Source organism: Oryza brachyantha, chromosome 8 (genome assembly GCF_000231095.2).
Source record: "Oryza brachyantha chromosome 8, ObraRS2, whole genome shotgun sequence".
Classification (NCBI taxonomy): Eukaryota; Viridiplantae; Streptophyta; class Magnoliopsida; order Poales; family Poaceae; genus Oryza; species Oryza brachyantha.
This window is the reverse complement of record NC_023170.2, coordinates 3,013,957-3,033,022: the sequence shown is the minus strand read 5'-3', so window position 1 is coordinate 3,033,022 and position 19,066 is coordinate 3,013,957. Positions and strand designations below refer to the sequence as shown.

The window sequence follows — 19,066 nt, the reverse complement described above, 5'->3', positions numbered from 1 at the left end:
GAGAGGACATGCTACAAAAGGGAAGCTCCACTGCATGAATTAAGGTGTTGAATCTAGTTAAACCTTCCTTGATCTTTAATTAATTAATACTTGCATCATGCATGCAAGGAATCAAGTAACATGAGAGCCATCATATACTAGTGCTACTATGAATATTTCCTCATTTTATAACCTTGTATGTATAAGATAAGCATGTCTTCATGAGCCTTCAGCGCAGTCAATGTGACACAGTCAATGACAATTTTGCTTCAAATTAAAAAGTACGGATAAGCTTTGTAGTGATCCAACACATCCTTGGTTAGTCGATCATCTGTGCTAATCAAAACAGTGAGATTCTGGGATATGTTAGCTTGCTTGCTGCAAATCTATATAACAGTAATGATTGCAAGCTAGGTGCCTTTGAAGGATTGGTTAGTCAAGCAAGCTTCTCCAGTTAGTACTTTAAACTTTGCCGACTAGGTTAAGAGGAAGTATACTATCTTTTCTTGGTCTGTCATTATACAGGCCTTTCTGCCTAATCAGTGTGCAATTAGTGTTTGTGTGTGTCTGCACAGAGCTACTTAACCTCAAGCTCTCACTTTACCTACCTGAGTTTTGCATGCAGACAGTGTGGATCATTTGTACAGGTTCATCAGGTGCCAGTAGTAAAACCAAGGATGATTTAGTTGCATGCATGGATGCAAATGGCACTTGAAAAGCCTTCTTCTTTCTTCAACTTTTACACCCCCAAAGTTACCATCTTTCTGGTACATCTGAGTCCTTCACCTCCTTTTTCTACCCCCCTCAGTAGTTAGGTGATGGTGCAATATATTTACTGGAAACTTTAGACATATGCACCTGATTAGTTTACTAAAAAGGAATAATTAGTGCATCCTAAGCTAGCATGAGGCCCTGGTGATAACATTTGTTAGCAAAAGCAGCTCTGCAATTGGCTCTTCCTTTCTGAGGGGAAAAAAAAAGCAGGTGGCTCCCTTATATAACCTGGTTCATGGTTTCATGTGGCCAAGTGGTGTGTGTCCTTTGGAGCTCATCCAGAGCCCTTGCATATATGAGGAGCTCTTGAGCCATTTCTTCCTGCTTCAGTGCTCACTTGGTAGATTTGGTGATTTTTTCTGGTCATCCTCAAAGGAAGGTACAACCTCTTCTACTATCAGTTCTCAATTTTGTCTGGTTTATTCAGTTTACTCTTAGTTGTTAACTTTTGTTTGATTTTATTAAGTTTGAACATGATAGCTTCATTTTGTACACCTTAGCCACAAAAGACGTTTGAGATTTTGTCAATATCAGGTCACATGGACTAGAAATTTTATGCTCGCAAAAAAAGAAAAGAAAAGAAAAAAAGTTAGATGGACGAGAATGTTTTCCCACTGCAGAGTAATGTGCTAGTTTTTTAAGGTTTGTTTATATTACATTGTTCATCTTCATGCATGGAAAACATGAAGTAGAATGTTTTACCTTGTAGATTACCATAATTTGAAGAAACCCATAAAGTGACATAACAAACTTAAGGTATATGACTCCTCATTTCTGTTTAAATCACTGCATCAGGATCTGTTGGGTTTTTTTTTTCAGAATTGAAACAGTTTTCTGATAAACTAAAATATGACTCCTCATCTCTGTTTATATACAAGTACTTCTGCTCTTTTCAATTGTGAAACTATCAAATGTAAATTTCTCATAACTGAATAATTAAGAACTTTGCTACCTTAGAATATAGTTCCAATCTCCACAGTTGTAATTGGAATATTCCAGAGAGGCTGAGAGTGATCAAACATGTAAACCTCTTTTAAGACCATATCTTCCTAATAATTCCTATAGGGTATTATACTAATATATCATAAGAGCATATCTTTATTTTTTCATATTGATGCATCGCCACACATCCTTAGTCCATTGGGCACAGATGACATACCGACAGCTTTTTTGCTCTTATGCCATTCAGAAACAAGAGAAAAGAATATATCCTCTCTTCCTTTTCAAAGAGAAAACCTAATCTTTGTTGAATATAAAATTCTTTAAGGATCTAGACTTTCACAAAACACTACCCCATAAATTCTATATTTGAAGCAGTAGTAACAATAATATACATTAACAACTACCAATAACACATTATGCTTCAGGATCTATGTTGAAGTCACTATGTATCTAAGTTGAAATGATTTATCAATCTTTCAGTCTCTCACTTGGAGAAATATATGTTAGATATACGGTGATCAACTGAAGCATCATATGGAGCTTTACCCAGGATACCTTGAAGACCACTTCAACATCCACAAACTTAGGTAAGATTTTTTAAAAAGCTGGTGTTCCATTACAAATAATAGTGTTCCATTTGAATTTACACAAAAGAAAGGTCATTTTGTACAACCTTATTAGACATGGCAAACAGTGTGGTAGCAGAATTAATCATTTGTGCTAATAGTTCTTTAGAAGAGCAAGTGGGCCATTTGCATAAACAACAAAGTGAGATCAGGTCCACCACAGGGTTGGGGCCATGCCCATCTTTTGGAATTTCCATCTAGTGGTACAACATGACTACATGAGAATCCATGGGAGAGGGAGATTTTGTGTGTGTGTGTGTGACAAGTGTATATGTGTACACTTGGCTTAGAGTTTTATCAACTTATCTTTAAAATTTAGGACACCTAAAATTTATCGATTTAATTTAAAAAGCCCTATTTGTAGGGTCTAAATAGTTGATTCATCCAAATATTTTAGGGTCATGTTTGGTGAGTCGGTACAATAGACAAACCCTCGTTCACTTGCCTGTTAGCTCGCGCGAACATCTTTATATGCCTAGCAAGTTTATAAATACAAACTTTTTATTATTTTTGTTTGTATGTATAAAGTTTTATCTTTATACATTAGAAAGTTTATATATAGAAAATTTAACATTGAGTTAAAATATCTACTTTGAAAGTACCATCTTATAAAAATGTATCTAGAAAGTATACGTTTGTAATACGAAGTATTCATGCGGTTAACGGACCTGAGCATTTGCTCGTTAGCATTTTCGTGTTTGGGGAGCTTCCAGGTAGCCAACCACTTACAAAATCAGGAATCTAGCTCCAATACATGAACAGGCGTCAACTTATTTCTTGTAACCAACAATAATTAAATCAAGGTCATTATCTAAAAAAATCAAGGTAATTAAACGCTCGACTAATTGGAGAGAGTGAAATAAACCAGCAACACCCAATCACCCATCCTGGCATGACAGTTGCTTCTGAACAGCACGTAGACTATTTTACTAAAATACAAACGACGATATTAAATCAAGTCAGGTAAGTTAATTTCTTCCAAACAAGATACCGATTTCCCCTTCCATCATCATCAAGAATATATATAGATATAGCTTTCGGTTAAATGGCAGATAATGATGATCCCCTAATCGAGATTATCTTATTAGCATAAAATCCCAGGGCTCTAGCTACTCTACTTGTCCTGTTGGATATGCATGTAGCTTCACACTAACTAGAAATCTAGTACTCTCTCCATATTTTTTTATATAACGACATTGACTTTTAGGTTCACGTTTGACCATTCGTCTTATTTAAAAAAATTATATAATTATTAATTATTTTATTATAATATAATTTATTATTATAGGAATTTTAAGTATGCATTATAATTTTGCATATTTGGATATAAATTTTAAATAAGACGAATGGTCAAACGTAATCCTAAAAGTCAACGGTATTATACATAAAAATATAGAGGGAGTAGAAGATTAGAGAGAGGATCATTAGTTTTGACCAGAACAGTGCAGAAAGCACAAGGTGTGGTTGCAAAGGAGAGATCCTGATTCCTTTGTTGCATGCCATGGCGTTGAGTGGGCCCCACCCCCCAGAAACAGTAAGATTCCCCAGGATGCTGCTGGTTTGGTTAGCTGACGATGCACCGGCGGCTCAAACGTTGTGAGAGACGCATCATCGCCAACTAAACGCAGCTCACTAACCAAAGATGATCCCAATTAACCAAAAAGGAGACAAAAACTTTGATCCCAATCAAAGATAATTACAAACTAAATATTTCAAAAGTTATTAATAGTCAAAATTATAAAAGTTTTATCATATTCTCGCCTAAAACAACAAGAATTATGGAACCAAATAGAGTATGTGGGTACCATGGCAATGATACATGTGATCATCCTTACCAACGGAAGGAGGGTTTATGGCTACCAAAGCGTGTGATTCGTGCAAAATTTGTATATTTCCGCTTTTAATAAGTTATATTAGAGGTCATTTTAAGTATATGAATTTTGTATGGAACAGCATCTTAACATGAAATATACATGTTCTGGGCTACTCGTACCCCTTAGCGTGAAAGAAAGTATTTTATTTCAACGTGTGACAACCTTGATCGTTTGAGCTCTAGCTGATAAAATTTGAAAAAGAAATGGACACAACTAAAATTAATTAATGATTAGAACTTATATATATTAGCTATTTAAAAGTCAATATTGAAACCTAGACTATGGTGAAAAAACATCTAAAATTAAGTTTTAAAAATCATATTTTGATTGTGGCTAATAAGAACGAGCAGCCCATGAGAAGCCTCTCTGCATCCAAAACTTTGATGTGGTCTGTCACGAGGGTGTACAAAGGAAGAACTAAAAAAAAGTTACACCCTAAGTGCATAAATGAGAAGCATATATATTTCAAACCAAACTGAAAAGACATTACTATCTATTTTTTACTATATTTGATATATGAAAATTATTTGCGTGCAGTTTTACTCTGAGAAAATATTTTCATAATGTTCTAATAAGAACTGCTCCCCACCCCACGTCATAACGCAAAGTGCATTTGTAGCACTATAGGCAAGTTAGTTCGAAAGAAAAATAAATTAAATAGCCCTAATTAAATAATAAAATGATATGCTGTGAAAGATATGTGTGAAATATAGATAAATTTAATATGAGATGATCGACAAGATATTTTCATATTAAAGTATATCACATGACAGTTATAGATTTAACCTTTTACTAATTAATTGAATTGTTTCAGCCTTTAAATAACTAGGAAAATCTGCAAACGTGTCATTATAATTTTGCAAAGTTGGAGATATGACATTGCTATCTCAATCTCAATGATATGTGGGGCCCACATGAGTCAATGGCATACGGGTCAAGATAACCTATCTCTAATTTTATAAAGTTATAATGACACCCTTGTAATTTTCTCAAATAAACTATCATAAAACCCTGAATAATGTAAAAATCCTTCCACCACTTCTAAGACCATCCCCAACAGCTCATCTATATTATCCTCTATCTTGCAAATAGAAGATGGAGACTATAAATTGAGCTCCAACAGAACGGCTATCCTATCATCTATTTTTAGATGTCATCCATATTAGTAGAGAGAATCTTCATATTTGGATGATTTCTCTCCATCCTCCAAAGAGACATAGAGGATATCATATATGGATGATCTAGTGCAATACATTGAGATATAAAGAATGAAACTAGTTTATATGATCATCCAAATAAAGATATGGATCACCAAATTTAGATGAATGGTTAAAAATGCTCTAAATAAAGCATATTATACATGCTACTACATCCGTCCCATAATAACCTTATTTTTTGTTTTTCCGTATCTAACGTTTGACTATTTGTCTTATTTGAAAAATTTATGCAAAAACTTAAATAATTTAGTCACATATAAAATACTATTCATATTTTATCATCTAATAATAATAAAATTATTAATCACAAAAAAATTTCAAATAAGACGAATGGTCAAATGTTGAATACGAAAAAATAAAAAATAAAGTTATTAGGTATATTAGGCAGAACTGTACTATTTACAACAACACCGGCTGGTAGAACATGCTTGCTGTATTGGGCCCACCGCATGGCCAGGTCGGACGGCTGCCACGCGTCCGACCGATCGAGCCAGCCCGCCTGGCCATGATGAATGCTGATGCGCGGTGACGCCAGCGATGACGACACGGTCCCTGCTGCCGTCACTGTCGCCACCCGCACCCACTCGTTGCGTCGTCGTCTCCGCTCTCCTCCTCCGTGAGAAGAGATAAGCCATTCTAATGAAAAAAACCTCTCCAAATATACGATGACGTATCGCCACCAGGGCAAAATTTAGACCTAGCTCCTACTGTTTGTCACAGTGGCGATGGCCAGCGGATCTGGCCAGTAATATTAGAGAACTCTAAATAAATTAGATAAAGTTTTAGCATCTTTTATATTATATTAATCTTTGATATAAAATTTAAATAAAACTTAGTATAGGCTTTAGTCTTAATCTCCGTGCTAGATCCATCACCATTTGGGATGACGTGGGACGCCACGTCGGATCGGCTGCCTGCCCGAGTGAGGATGTAAGATCTATCCATTGTTGAATCACGTGACATACTTTTGCGACTCGGAGACAATAAATATATATATATATATATATATATATATATATATATATATATATATATATATATATATATATATATGATGGTTTTGTTTTATCTTATATCCCTTGACCTTTGGAGCTATAAGATCTTAGCAGTGTATTCTTATCTTCTTGATTAGATTTTTGTGCGACATTGATTAATCCGTTTTTAAGGAGTTTAATTGGGATTTTCTAGCGTATATGTGTATGCATTTGAAGTCAAAAGAAGAAACATACGCGTGATAAGGGATTGAGACTATTTTGCACGTTAGGGGTTTTAGGTGCGTGGTACCCCATGGAGGTGTCTTTTTTTTTTCTTTTATATTACACGGAAGATGTATACGCAAGGGTATCACTGCATACCACACACAAGCATGTCTCTAACACATGTTTAAAAGATGGGGAGACTTTTGGCGGTCCTTAGACTTGCTAATTTTCTATTGAAAACACTCATGACCAATGTTATTAGTAATGAGATCCTAGGTAGGATATTTTTAATTGTTTTTCTAAGAAGCAGCTGTGAAGTGTCCACGTAAGAAACGAGTGAATCCGAGGTTAAGAAGGAGATAGCCAACCGTGGCCGTAGTACCCTAAGATCTTACGGTAACAATAATACCAATATAAGTAAATCGAGAAAAATGTAGTACATATATAAAATCTCTCTATCGTGTTTAACGGACATCCAAATAATAATACCTGTAAAAACGATAGATTTGTCGCTGAGAGTATAACTCTATCCCAACCCAAAACCCCTCGTAGGAGCAAGACGCTATTGAATTTTGATATACGTTTGACTATTTATTTATTCAAAAATTTTATATGAATACAAAAGTATAAGTCAAGGTTAAAGTTCGTTAGAAATAAATTACGTCATAGCAAAATAGTTATATAACTTTTTAAGCAAGAAGAAGGATTACTCGCTACATCAAATAAAAAAAATAAGATGAATGCTATAATTTCAGACCCATCACCAAATCAAACCTCCTAATGAATAAAAAAAAAAAAACCTTTCACATTAGCCTAACCGGTTGACAGCACAAGCAGCAACCAGCAAATACAGAATGACCGAACCGCTCATCTACACGCAGCAAGCCGCAACCGCCAACCTCATCGATCCAGCCCCATAGGCCCTAGGCACTCATTGCCACGTGGGGCGCGCGCCGCCGCTGGCCCCACTGGCCAGCGAGGAGCCCAGGCGGCGTCCTCCTTGTCCCCCTCCACCTGCCGGCTTGCTTACGCCATCGCCGCGTCATAACGGCGACGGCGCCACCGGAGACGGAAGCGAACAAGGCGAGGCCGAGGCGACACCTTTCTGTGCCCCCGCTTTGTCGTCTTGGAAACGACGACGACGCCATCGCGAGAGAAGAGAGAGAGAGAGAGAGCGTGTGCGTGGGTTGGTCCAGGCCAGCACGCAACAAAGCAATCAAATACGCGAGGAGAGAGGAGAGAGAGAGAGAGAGCGGCGTCGCCATTAGCGGGGAGGGAGCTCGTCGGGATTCGGACATATTCACTGAACCGGCTCAGCTGACATCGGAGCGGCAACCATCTTGGTTTTGTTGGTTGGTGGTGGTGGTGGTGTTGACTCGTGTGTTTCTTCTTGCTGTGGTGGCGAGCAGCGCGCCAAGGTACATGACCTCGGCGCCGGCGGCGATGGGGATCTACGCTGAGCGGAGGCACCAGCCCCTCGCCGCCGGCGTGTGGGGGGAGCCGTTCATCAGGCAGGACGCCGCCGGCGGCGGCGGCAGCAGCAGCAACGTCGCCATGCGCGCCGCCGCAGCCTTGCCGGCGGCGACGGCGATGGTCGTCGCGCCGGCGCACCCGGTGATGACCGAGCCCAAGTTCGAGAGCCAGGTAAACCCAGAGCAACCCCGCTGTCTCGCGCCCGCGCAGCTCCCTTCGCCGTCAGGCATCTCCGACCGACTGAACGATTTCTTGATTTACCTTCTTCCTCTTCATCAGGTGGCTCTGCCTCTGCAGCACGGAGACGAAGACGACGCCGCTCTGCACGACGCGCCGCCGAGGCAGTCGTCGGACAGCTTCGATCAGGAAGGGTCCAGGCCTCGAGACAAGGTGGCAAACAAATCTCTCACAAAAAAAAAACTTATAATTAAACTAATCGTCCTAGATCATTAGTAGCTCGGAACTAAACCGCATAGATAATTAAACTACAACTCGACTGTTCGTCGTTTTCTCGACTAGATCCAGAGGAGGCTCGCGCAGAACAGAGAAGCAGCTCGCAAGAGCCGGCTACGGAAAAAGGTTCACAAAACGAACACAAATTCATCTCATCTGTTCATGATTATCGACTCCGATTTCGAGCTGATTAATCTGGGTGCTCGATTTCTGTCAGGCGTACATCCAGAATCTGGAGACGAGCCGGATGAAGCTGGCGCAGCTGGAGCAGGAGATCACCCGAGCCAGGCAGAAGGTAACCTAAAAAAACTTGTGTGACGACGAGCAGATCCTCCATGGCTGCCAATCTGCCATTGCTGACGATGGCTGAGCTTCGCGTGCAGGGCGTGTACATCAGCAGCAACAGCCCACCCAGCCTACCAGCGCCCATTGATTCAGGTCGGCCTCCCTCTCTCCAAGAATCCATGAACACATCGTCGAGCTTGCCAAGAATTGTAATGGAGATTCTGAAATGTGTGTTTTTTTGGTGCAGGAGTGGCGACGTTTGAGCTGAAGTACGCGCACTGGGTGGAGGAGCAGAACAGCCAGACGAGGGAGCTGAGGGCGGCGCTGCAGGCGGGCGCGTCGGAGCTGCAGCTGAAGATCCTCGTGGAGGCCGGGCTGGAGCACTACGAGGAGCTGTTCCGGGCGAAGTCGGAGGCGGCGAAGCGCGACGTGTTCTTCGTCATGTCCGGCGTGTGGAGGACCGCCGCCGAGCGGTTCTTCCTCTGGATCGCCGGGTTCCGCCCCTCCGAGGTGATCAAGGTGCTGGCGCCGCAGCTGGAGGCGATGACGGAGGAGCAGGTGGCCAAGGTGCAGGGGCTGCAGCAGAAGGCGCGCCACCTCGAGGACGCGCTGTCGCAGGGGATGGACAAGCTGAAGCAGACGCTCGCCGACTCGATGCTCGCCGAGGCCGTCGCCTCCACCTCGTCCGGCGACGACAACGCCGCCTCGCCGCATGATCCCTCCTCCGCCGACGGCGGCGGCGGCGGCTACATGGCGCAGATGGGGAGCGCCATGGGCAGGCTCAACGGCCTCGTCGCCTTCGTCGACCATGTAAGCAGCGATCGATCACCAGCTTGCTTCGCCCTCGACGGACTCACCTCCTCCCTCTGACGGTTTTCCATGGCCGCGCCGCGTGCGTGTGTGTGCAGGCCGACCATCTCCGGCTGGGGACGCTGCAGAACATGCACAGGATCCTGACGCCGAGGCAGGCGGCGCAGGGGCTCCTCGCGCTCGGCGACTACTGCCAGCGCCTCCGCGCGCTCAGCTCTCTCTGGGCCGCGCGCCCGCGCGAGCCGGCGTAAGCTGCCCCCAGTCTCGCCATAGATGTGATCTCCGTGACCGTGACTGATCATTCCCTCCCTGATCGATCAGTGGAGAAGGAGGATGACGAAGAAAGATTTCTTAGCTCTCCTGGGACGAGGACGAGGGAGCTCCAGCTCAGTACTTCAGTGTGAGTGAGCTCTGCATTTTGCGAGGATAGCAAAGAAATGGACTTGTTCACCATAGGACAGCAGCAGCAGTAGCTAGAGGAAGAAGAAGATGAATTTGAATTTGAATTTTTAAAAAAGACGTGTAAATATACAGTAATTAACTTGCTGGGGTAGTTATTTGTGTCGCTCAACTTGTTAATAGCTGACAGTTTGCAATGGATAAGCCATGATCTCATAGCTCACTGATCGACTTGTAATGAACCGGTCCCATACAAATAATTCACTGAATTTTGGCATTAACAAACTTTGACAAGATACTATACATTCCAAGCAAACCTACTCTTCCTTGTCAGTATTTGGTAACTCCAAAAAAAACTTATGTCTTTTACCATATAAAAATGTGTTAATGCAAAAACCAAACGTTCCATCATACTACCTCCATCCCTAAATGTTTGACGCCGTTAACTTTTTTATACACATTTGACCATTCGTATTATTTAATTTTTTTAAAAAAAATATGTAAAACTATATATATGCATAAAAGTATATTTAACAATAAATAAAATGATATAAAAATAATTAATAATTATATCAATTTTTTGAATAAGAAGAATGGTCAAACGCGTATAAAAAAATCAATGACGTTAAACATTTAGGGACGGATGTAGTACAAATCTACTTTGTGAAAAACGGTAATGCAAATTTTTGGCAAGGTTGATTTCGATATTAATGGGGCTTGTTCACTTCATCGCCAAAAAAAGAAAACCTACCAAACTTCTACACTGCCAAATTATAGAAAGAGAGTGTAAGATTGGTTACAGTCTAGTTTGAGGACTTGCCAAATTGTTGTAGAAGTTTTGACAGTAGAATGTTCTTGAATTGTCAGACTTTGGCAAGGTTGTGTTGGCAATTTGTATGTTTAGCTTGTTGTTTTATCAAATCTTGGCACTAATCTGAAAAAGTTAAAGATGGCAACAGAGGGTCTGTTTGGATCGAGGGACTTTTAGTTATCTCTGGACTTTTTCCTAATAGTCCTTAGGACTTTTTAATAGCACCTTCTGTTTAGGAAGAGAAACTAAAAAAGACTTATTATAGGGTACAAGTACTATTTTACCCTTGAGATCCTACCCTTGCCACCCCTCTCCACCAGCGCCGCTAGATCCACCGGCGGGCGGGCAGCAGCGACAAATCGCGTCGGTGGAAGTGACGGCAAATCACGTTGGCGGCCAGGCGGTCGGAATCCCGCTCGGCGCCGGCGGGTGGGGACGGCCTCGGCGGACGTCGTCATAGGGGTAGAGAGGGGGCGGGCACCGACGAGCGGGCAGGTGGGCGAGCAGTGGCGCAGATGGGAGAGAAGAGGGGCAATGGGTGGAAAGAGAGAGAAAGAGTCCTAAAAGCCCCTCCTTATGGAATACTGATTTTTGATAGACTATACAAAAAAAGTTCCTAAAAAGATCCCTTCTGTGTTTAGAAGAAGAGAAACTTTTTCCCTAGAAGTCAGGACTTTTTTTTTTATCACAAATCCGAATTAAACATGCCAATGAGCGGTTAATTTTGTACTCACGGGCAACGGAAGAGCTTGCCTAGAGCGGTAATAACTTGGCTTCAAATCCACGCTTAAACATACCAACGGCAGCAACGATTCCGCCTTCCAGCCAAGTAGGCGTCTCCAAGTTTCCGCTTTCCTAGCCCCGAAGGCGTCCACGGACCCGCGGCTCCCCGTTGGACGGGGAGGATAGCGCCACGTCATCGCCCCAGCGTGCATCCGACGCTATACTGGCGCGCGGCTACTAGTACCCCCCCTCCGGAGCCGTACGCCGGCGACCCCATCGCATTCGCATCGCGCAGAGGCAGCAGCGGTTTTCTTCTCCCCTCGCTTGAGTTACTCCGGCGGCGGCGATCACGTCCGGTGAGACCCTCGCGAGCACCCCCCCCTTTTCTATCTCTCTCTCTGTGGTCTACTGCTTGTTCGCTGCGCTAGGGTTCATGCTCTCTCTCTCTCGCCCGGGTTGGATTCGGCGCCGCGGGTGTGTTCTGGGTTGTGTTGGGGGGTGCTGCGGGGCTTGATGCGGTGGCGATGGCGATGGAGATGCTTGTGCGGGGGTGTTTCCCAGTGGGGCTCCGGTTGCTGCTCGCTCCCAATGCGGTGGTAGGATAGTGGGTGTGGGATCGCAGCTGCATCTCTTTGTTGTTTTTGGAGTGAGGGGGCTTGGATCCCGGGGGTTCACGCCAGGGTGGGATGGGAGTGGCTCCGGAGATGGATACAGGGTTTGTTGTTCCGCCACGGGCGTGTAGTATGATTTGGTTGGCACTTCGATGTAACAACATTCATCTAGCGATTTTTTGGTATTTTTGGTTGGGTTGACCTGTGGTAGGCAATTCTAGTGAGGTGAACCGAGGGTCTGTGTGCGTTAGCTGTCATTACACAATCTGGTCAGCTAAATTCGGTTAGCATTAGTTGCATTCTGGGGCTGCATTGCTTTCCGTGTGCCCTTGGCGTGCTGCTTCTATGGAGATTCTCCATTTGGTTTACTAGCATGTATGATTGGTTTTTGCTGTTCTAAGATGGTTTATTTGCTTGGGTGATTGCATGAGCGACTTGGCATTGTTGGTTTCTTATGATATTTGTTAAATTTGAAGGATCAAGCAGAAGGAGATGGCAACCCTTGGCCTTACTCCAAACACGAATCCAAACAAATCATTCGAGGTGTGGTGCTTTATGCAATAATTGTCCTTGTATGTTCGTGTTTTGTAAACACAACATATTTACTGTAAAACATTTATGTTCAAATTGTAAGTACAGGTACTTCCTAACCCAGGTGACTCTGTATCGAGCCTCAGTTTTAGCCCAAAGAGTAATCTTCTTGTGGCAACTTCCTGGGATAACCAGGTAAAATTGTTTTTCGTGTAAACTTTCAATGGGCATTTATCAATGTGTTCTTACTATGTTTGAGTGTGATGCAGGTAAGATGCTGGGAGATTGTTGGTGGGAGTAGTCAGCCAAAGGCATCTATATCACATGACCAGCCAGTATGATCTCAATATTTCTCTCGAGAGAACCTTCCGTAATGTGCTGGATTGGTTTTTCTAGTATTAGTATTGGGTGTATTGATTGATCTGTTTCCTTCTATCAGGTTCTCTGCTCAGCTTGGAAGGATGATGGAACTACTATATTCTCTGGAGGCTGTGATAAACAGGTAAAGATGTGGCCTCTGTTGTCTGGTGGGCAGGCTCAGACTGTTGCAATGCATGATGCACCTGTCAAGGAGATTGCATGGGTTCCTCAAATGAATCTTCTTGTTTCTGGAAGCTGGGATAAGACCCTAAGGTGCGAGAAATCTAATCCTTTGTAGCCTCAGCATCACTCTCATTGTCACTTTTGCATGGAATTTGAATACATATTGCCCACTCTATTTAGATAGTTATCCACTAGTTACTATAAATTTGAAATCTATGCCTTGTGGTTATTGATAGAAATATTCATTTTGAATTTTAGCTTGTATGGTTGGGGAGGTCCTAATTGCTAATGAGATTTGATGTGGGTAGTTTGAGGGCTAAACATCTAAGTTCAAGATGTCTATTTGATTACTATGTACGCATTTTACATTGTATCATCTGTTCTTATTTACTGTCTATTGTAGCCTGTACTTGGTTTGCTATCATGAGAGCCAAATTTTGGTAATGACATAGGTATAACGGCATTACCAAATTATAGTAGCATTCCAAATGGCATTATCAAAACATTTGCGAAGGGAAATTTTGGCAATAATGATCTTGTTGTTATAACTGTTGTAATTGACATCCAATACTAACCACTCTGCTATTTGTAGGTACTGGGACACAAGGCAATCAAATCCTGTCCATGTTCAGCAACTTCCAGAGCGTTGTTACGCACTTACAGTGAACTATCCCCTTATGATTGTGGGAACCGCTGATCGTAATCTGGTTGTCTTCAACTTGCAGAATCCTCAGGTCACTGTGTCTGTAAATTGACTATATATTTTCTGTCCTTAAAAATGAAGAATGGAGCTCACTTTTGTTCTGTGACTTCTGATATTGAACTGACTGTTTTTATTGTTTTTGGATCATTAGGCGGAGTTCAAGCGCATCCAATCACCACTCAAATACCAGACTAGGTGTCTTGCTGCATTCCCAGATCAACAAGGATTTTTGGTAATGCAACTCTTTTTTAAGAAAAAATATTTAAGTCACTAAATGTTTATATAGACAGACCCTGTTATTATGGTCTTTAGCATGGTTGTAGTATGATTGTTCGTGTCCACCCAATGGTGGTTTTCAGCTAGTATTGATTTTGCACAAAAAAGTATTACGAGATGTTATGTGGGGAATCCCCTTTGGGCGGCGCAGGCAGGAAGCTGGCCGGCCTGGGGGGGGGGGGGGGCGGGGGCGGCACGAGAGTAATTAGGACTTTAAAGTTTGACTAGGATAAGGTTTGTTAAGTTTGATTGGGAATAGGATTGTAAAGTTTGAGTAGGATAAGGTTTGTTAAGTTTGATTAGGACTCGACTTCTTGTAAGGCTATATATAGCCGGTTAGTTCATGGTTATTGCAAGTAGAAAAATTAGTTCAATCCATCTATTCCTGTCTATTCCTCTACTCTCCCCTACCTCATAACATCTTGGTATCAGATTCCATCGATCCCTCCTCATCAACCGCCTCCGCCGTTCCCATGGCCGGCGCCGAGGACGATGACCCCTGGCCCCAGCGCTTCGTGCAGTCATGGACCGGCTGGTAGGGGAGAGTAGAGGAATAGATTGAACGAGGTAGATTGAACTAATTTTTCTGCTTGCAATAACCATGAACTAATTTTTCTGCTTGCTATATAAAGTTTGAGTAGGATAAGGTTTGTTAAGTTTGATTAGGACTCGACTTCTTGTAAGGCTATATATAGCCGATTAGTTCATGGTTATTGCAAGCAGAAAAATTAGTTTAATCTGCCTCGTTCAATCTATTCCTGTCTATTCCCCTACTCTCCCCTTCCTCATAACATCTTGGTATCAGATTCCATCGATCCCTCCTCATCAACCGCCTCCGCCGTTCCCATGGCCGGCGCCGAGGACGATGACCCCTGGCGCCAGCTCTTCGATGCAGTCATGGACCGGCTGGTAGGGGAGAGTAGAGGAATAGATTGAACGAGGTAGATTGAACTAATTTTTCTGCTTGCAATAACCATGAACTAACCGGCTATATATCCTTACAAGAAGTCGACTCCTAATCAAACTTAACAAACCTTATCCTCCTCAAACTTTAGAGTCCTATTCCTAATCAAACTTAACAAACCTTATCCTAGTCAAACTTTAAAGTCCTAATTACTCTCGTGGGCCCCCCAGGCTGGCCGGCTTCCTGCCTGTGCCGCCCAAAGGGGATTCCCCACATAACACGAGCTTCAGTACATAAGACAATTTCTATAGTTGTGCATCTTCCCATTTATAATCTGCCTGCAGATGTCTAGCAAGGTAGGTTATAAGCTTGGACCAACCAAGGTTTACCTGTTGCCAACCTTGACCTTGTTCTACATCAACATATCAGAGAGAACGCTCATCAGTATCTGAGAATAGTTTCTATATTCTTTTATCATCATTTTCATGTGACATTTGATGAGATGTATTTCGACGAAACTACAAGAGGTATGACCCTTGTTTTTGTTTCAAGGTGGGCTCCATTGAAGGAAGAGTTGGCGTGCATCATATTGATGAGTCACAGCAAAGCAAAAATTTCACATTCAAATGCCACAGGGAAGGGAATGATATTTTCTCTGTCAATTCACTGAACTTTCACCCAGTAAGATCTCTCTGTGTCTCACATGTTCCTATATTTCGCATATTTATAGTATTTTCTTGAATGGCTTTACTTTGCTGTGTGTATACAGACATGTAGTATTAATCACTTTTGCTGTTATGTAAAATGCCTATGCAGGAGTTATGGTGCCTTCTCTTTTCTGCCATCACTTAATTTGTAGTAAAAGCACAGTTTCTGTCTTCCACAAAATACCTTGATCTTAATCCTCTCCATTTAACAATATAAAGATATTTTCCATGATTCCAATGATTTGAACAAAGATGGTTCAACAATATGTATACTTTCTATATATAGCCCCATGCCCTAGTCCAGAAAGCCTTTTGTTTTTCCCTACTAGATAGTTGCTTAGCCCACATTGGCACCATTAGGTTCTAGCCTTCCTAAATTTCCACGCAACACTATTCTTGATTCTGCAGTTATCCACAAAATACCGTAATTCTATAAAAGAAATAAATGGTCGGAATTGTGTGTTGGAATGGAGGATACTATCAAGTCAGACACTGCACCTTATAAAATTCAATGGTAGGAGTATAATATACTCAAAATACTCCAAATACAGTATGTTAGGCATATATCGTAGAACACTTTTTTTTTTCCTTTTTTTGGTTGCATTATTATTTTTATTTCTATTTTAGATCTTATTCCTTGATTTTTGTGTGCTCTTGATGATATTTTTCATTCACTGAGTTGAGAGCATCTATAGGCTGTCCATCATTGAGAAAACATTAGCAACTTGTAAAGTTTTGTAGTCTGGAAATCACAGTTTGTGAAGTTACATTCAAGGTTTCATATTTTCTATCACCTGGCACAGGTTCATCACACGTTTGCAACCGCTGGATCGGATGGTGCATTCAATTTCTGGGATAAGGATAGCAAACAAAGACTGAAGGTCTGACATCAAAGACTCTTTTGAAGTTCCATCTGTACCAACTATTGCAGTTGAATTTTGTTCCCTTGAGTCATATTCAATAATTTAATACTTATTAGTAGTCATACTTGCCTTATCTGTGACATTAATGTGCTGCATAGATATTCTTGCGTACTTTCTTTTAATAAGCTTAAAACTCACAAACTTTCTTTTATAAGTTTAAAACTGTGTTAAAAAACATCATATCTTCGTATCTACTCACCATTGTAATGCCTTGTAACAATTGTTATGCAATTATCTTTTTTTTAATGAAATCATCTTATATTTTCACTCGACGGCATGAATGATCTTATCACATATGCTTTCATCTGCCTAAGTTGCCATCAAATATCCGTTCATCTTGTAGAAACTGTGTTCAATATTGCAATCATAGGATTGCTTAGCACAGGTAGGGTCATTTTAGTGTGCTAACTGCTTAGTATTTTTAGTCACAATCAATTTCTCATATGGATCCCTTTATTTTATGCAGAACATAGTAATTCGTTTCCTGTTTCACTGTTTGCACACAGGCTTTTAGTCGGTGCCCTCTTCCCATTCCTTGCAGTACCTTTAACACTGATGGGTCGATATTTGCTTATGCGGTAAGTAAAGTGATGCTTGAGTGTTTTGTTGTTCCTCATTAGTTTGTAAGTAGGTTTGTTTATGTGCAATTTCCATGCTATGTTTTCCTACCAGATTGACTTTAGATTTCTTCTGTCGTTTCCTTTTTGTTGTGCCACAATTCTGCAATGAGCTAGGCATCTTGAATGTACATATTAATTATGGTTCCAAATTCTGAAGAAGAATAGTTTTCTAACCATATTTACTTTAAGCAGGTGTGCTATGACTGGAGCCGTGGGGCTGAAAACCACAACCCTGCCACCGCAAAGACATCCATCTACCTTCATAGTCCACAAGTAATATTGGTTTACGGTTTTGTTATCATACTGAGATTTTTTTTTTCCCTGAAAGTTTGTCTTACAATGCATCTGCACTCATGTTCCCTCATTTGAATAGGAATCTGAGGTTAAAGGGAAGCCAAGAATCACGACAGGAAGGAAATGATTACATCAAGCTACGCAGAACCAAAGAGTGCACGAGAAATCATGTATATTGGAAGACTATGTTTATCCAGGACCTCTCTGTGTCCATCTTGCAGGATGCTTTTCTCTTGGTTGGTCATCAATTTTGTTGTGTCCAGTCTCGTGTCAGCATCTGGTAGATGTAAATGTCAGTCTACTCGTAGCCACTGAAGATAGGGGTTTAGTCTCAGGTCTTAGCATGCATCTATTTAGAATGTCTAGCCCTCTTTTAAGTTATGTTTATCAAGTTCTTCCAAGACTATTTTCTGTTGTCGATATAATCAGAGCGGCGCATACTCAGCCTCCGAGGGAACTGTTGCAAGTGATGTAAATTGTTGCAAATGTAATTTGATACTTTGTTAGAATTATCACCATGTTCTGATATCTACTAAATTTAACGGTGTCAATCAGCAGTGCAAATTAACTTTATGGGGGTTTGGCCCGTGAATCTGAATGGTGTATTTGAATTTGAAATGGTACCCATCTGAAGGACAATTAACTGTTCAGATCATGTTGCTTGGTGTTCATGCACTCCCTTCGATGTTAATGTCAGATGTGATAGTGTTAGTGTATAAGGTGAAGTGTGCAGGAATAGAGTTCGTACCAGAATACCAGATCAAGTGTTGATGACCGTAACGACCAAAGAACCAAAGCTTGCAACGTGTTTCTGCCATTTCTTTTCCGTTGGCAGATGAAATGCGCGTAACTGAAAACATCAGGAGAGCTGGGTTTACATGTATAGAAGGCAAAGGAAAAGAAACGTCCGCGAAGATTAGCCCTGTTTAGTTCTTAAAATTTTTTCAAAAAACATCACGTCGAATCTTTGGACACTTAAATAGAGTATTAAACATACATAAAAATAAAAACTAATTGCACAATTATGGGGAAAATCATGAGACGAAATATTTTAGCCTAATTAGTGCATGATTAGTTATAAATGCTACAGTAACCAACATGTGCTAATGATGGATTAATTAGGCTCAAAAGATTCTTGCAGTTTTTAGGCGAACTGTGAAATTCAATTTTTTATTCGTGTCTGAAAACCCAGATCCGAAAAAATCAGAAGGGGTTTTCGGATCTGGGGTTTTCGGACACGAATGAAAAAAAAGATTTCACAACTCGTCTAGAAACTGCGAGATGAATCTTTTGAGCCTAATTAATCCATCATTAGCACATGCCGGTTACTGTAGCACTTATGACTAATCATGCGCTAATTAGACTTAAAAAATTCATCTCATGATTTTC

The 19,066-nt window shown here is 41.3% G+C and overlaps 2 protein-coding genes across 3 annotated transcripts; both read left to right on the top strand.

The window, feature by feature from the left end:
- The first annotated feature begins 1,019 nt into the window (after positions 1–1,019).
- On the top strand, positions 1,020–10,338 carry LOC102711371 (transcription factor TGAL10-like). 2 transcript variants are annotated; one of them, XM_040526840.1, is made up of 9 exons: positions 1,020–1,132; positions 2,203–2,282; positions 8,021–8,255; positions 8,364–8,474; positions 8,604–8,663; positions 8,755–8,832; positions 8,921–8,975; positions 9,070–9,632; positions 9,731–10,338. In XM_040526840.1, the coding sequence occupies exons 2-9, from the start codon at positions 2,230–2,232 to the stop codon at positions 9,881–9,883; spliced, it is 1,308 nt and encodes a 435-aa protein (XP_040382774.1). In that variant the 5' UTR covers positions 1,020–1,132; positions 2,203–2,229; the 3' UTR covers positions 9,884–10,338. The 2 variants fall into 2 exon arrangements, with proteins under 2 accessions (XP_040382774.1, XP_040382775.1); XM_040526841.1 differs by having other exon boundaries at positions 2,176–2,282.
- A 1,507-nt stretch (positions 10,339–11,845) lies between these two features.
- On the top strand, positions 11,846–18,295 carry LOC102706216 (protein RAE1-like). The gene is made up of 12 exons (XM_006659114.3): positions 11,846–11,921; positions 12,653–12,719; positions 12,816–12,902; positions 12,977–13,042; positions 13,147–13,340; positions 13,843–13,984; positions 14,105–14,185; positions 15,686–15,814; positions 16,644–16,721; positions 17,270–17,341; positions 17,576–17,656; positions 17,757–18,295. The coding sequence occupies exons 2-12, from the start codon at positions 12,669–12,671 to the stop codon at positions 17,802–17,804; spliced, it is 1,029 nt and encodes a 342-aa protein (XP_006659177.1). The 5' UTR covers positions 11,846–11,921; positions 12,653–12,668; the 3' UTR covers positions 17,805–18,295.
- Positions 18,296–19,066: the final 771 nt, after the last annotated feature.

Bases quoted from the DNA above. Each gene is read 5' to 3' on its own strand.
- LOC102711371 (XM_040526840.1), top strand. From the start codon at position 2,230: ATGGAGCTTTACCCAGGATACCTTGAAGACCACTTCAACATCCACAAA. The intron at 8,976-9,069 runs GTCGGCCTCCCT...TTTTTGGTGCAG, and splicing joins ACCAGCGCCCATTGATTCAG to GAGTGGCGACGTTTGAGCTG. The intron at 9,633-9,730 runs GTAAGCAGCGAT...GTGTGTGTGCAG, and splicing joins TCGTCGCCTTCGTCGACCAT to GCCGACCATCTCCGGCTGGG.
- LOC102706216 (XM_006659114.3), top strand. From the start codon at position 12,669: ATGGCAACCCTTGGCCTTACTCCAAACACGAATCCAAACAAATCATTC. The intron at 13,985-14,104 runs GTCACTGTGTCT...TTGGATCATTAG, and splicing joins TCAACTTGCAGAATCCTCAG to GCGGAGTTCAAGCGCATCCA. The intron at 15,815-16,643 runs GTAAGATCTCTC...CACCTGGCACAG, and splicing joins ATTCACTGAACTTTCACCCA to GTTCATCACACGTTTGCAAC.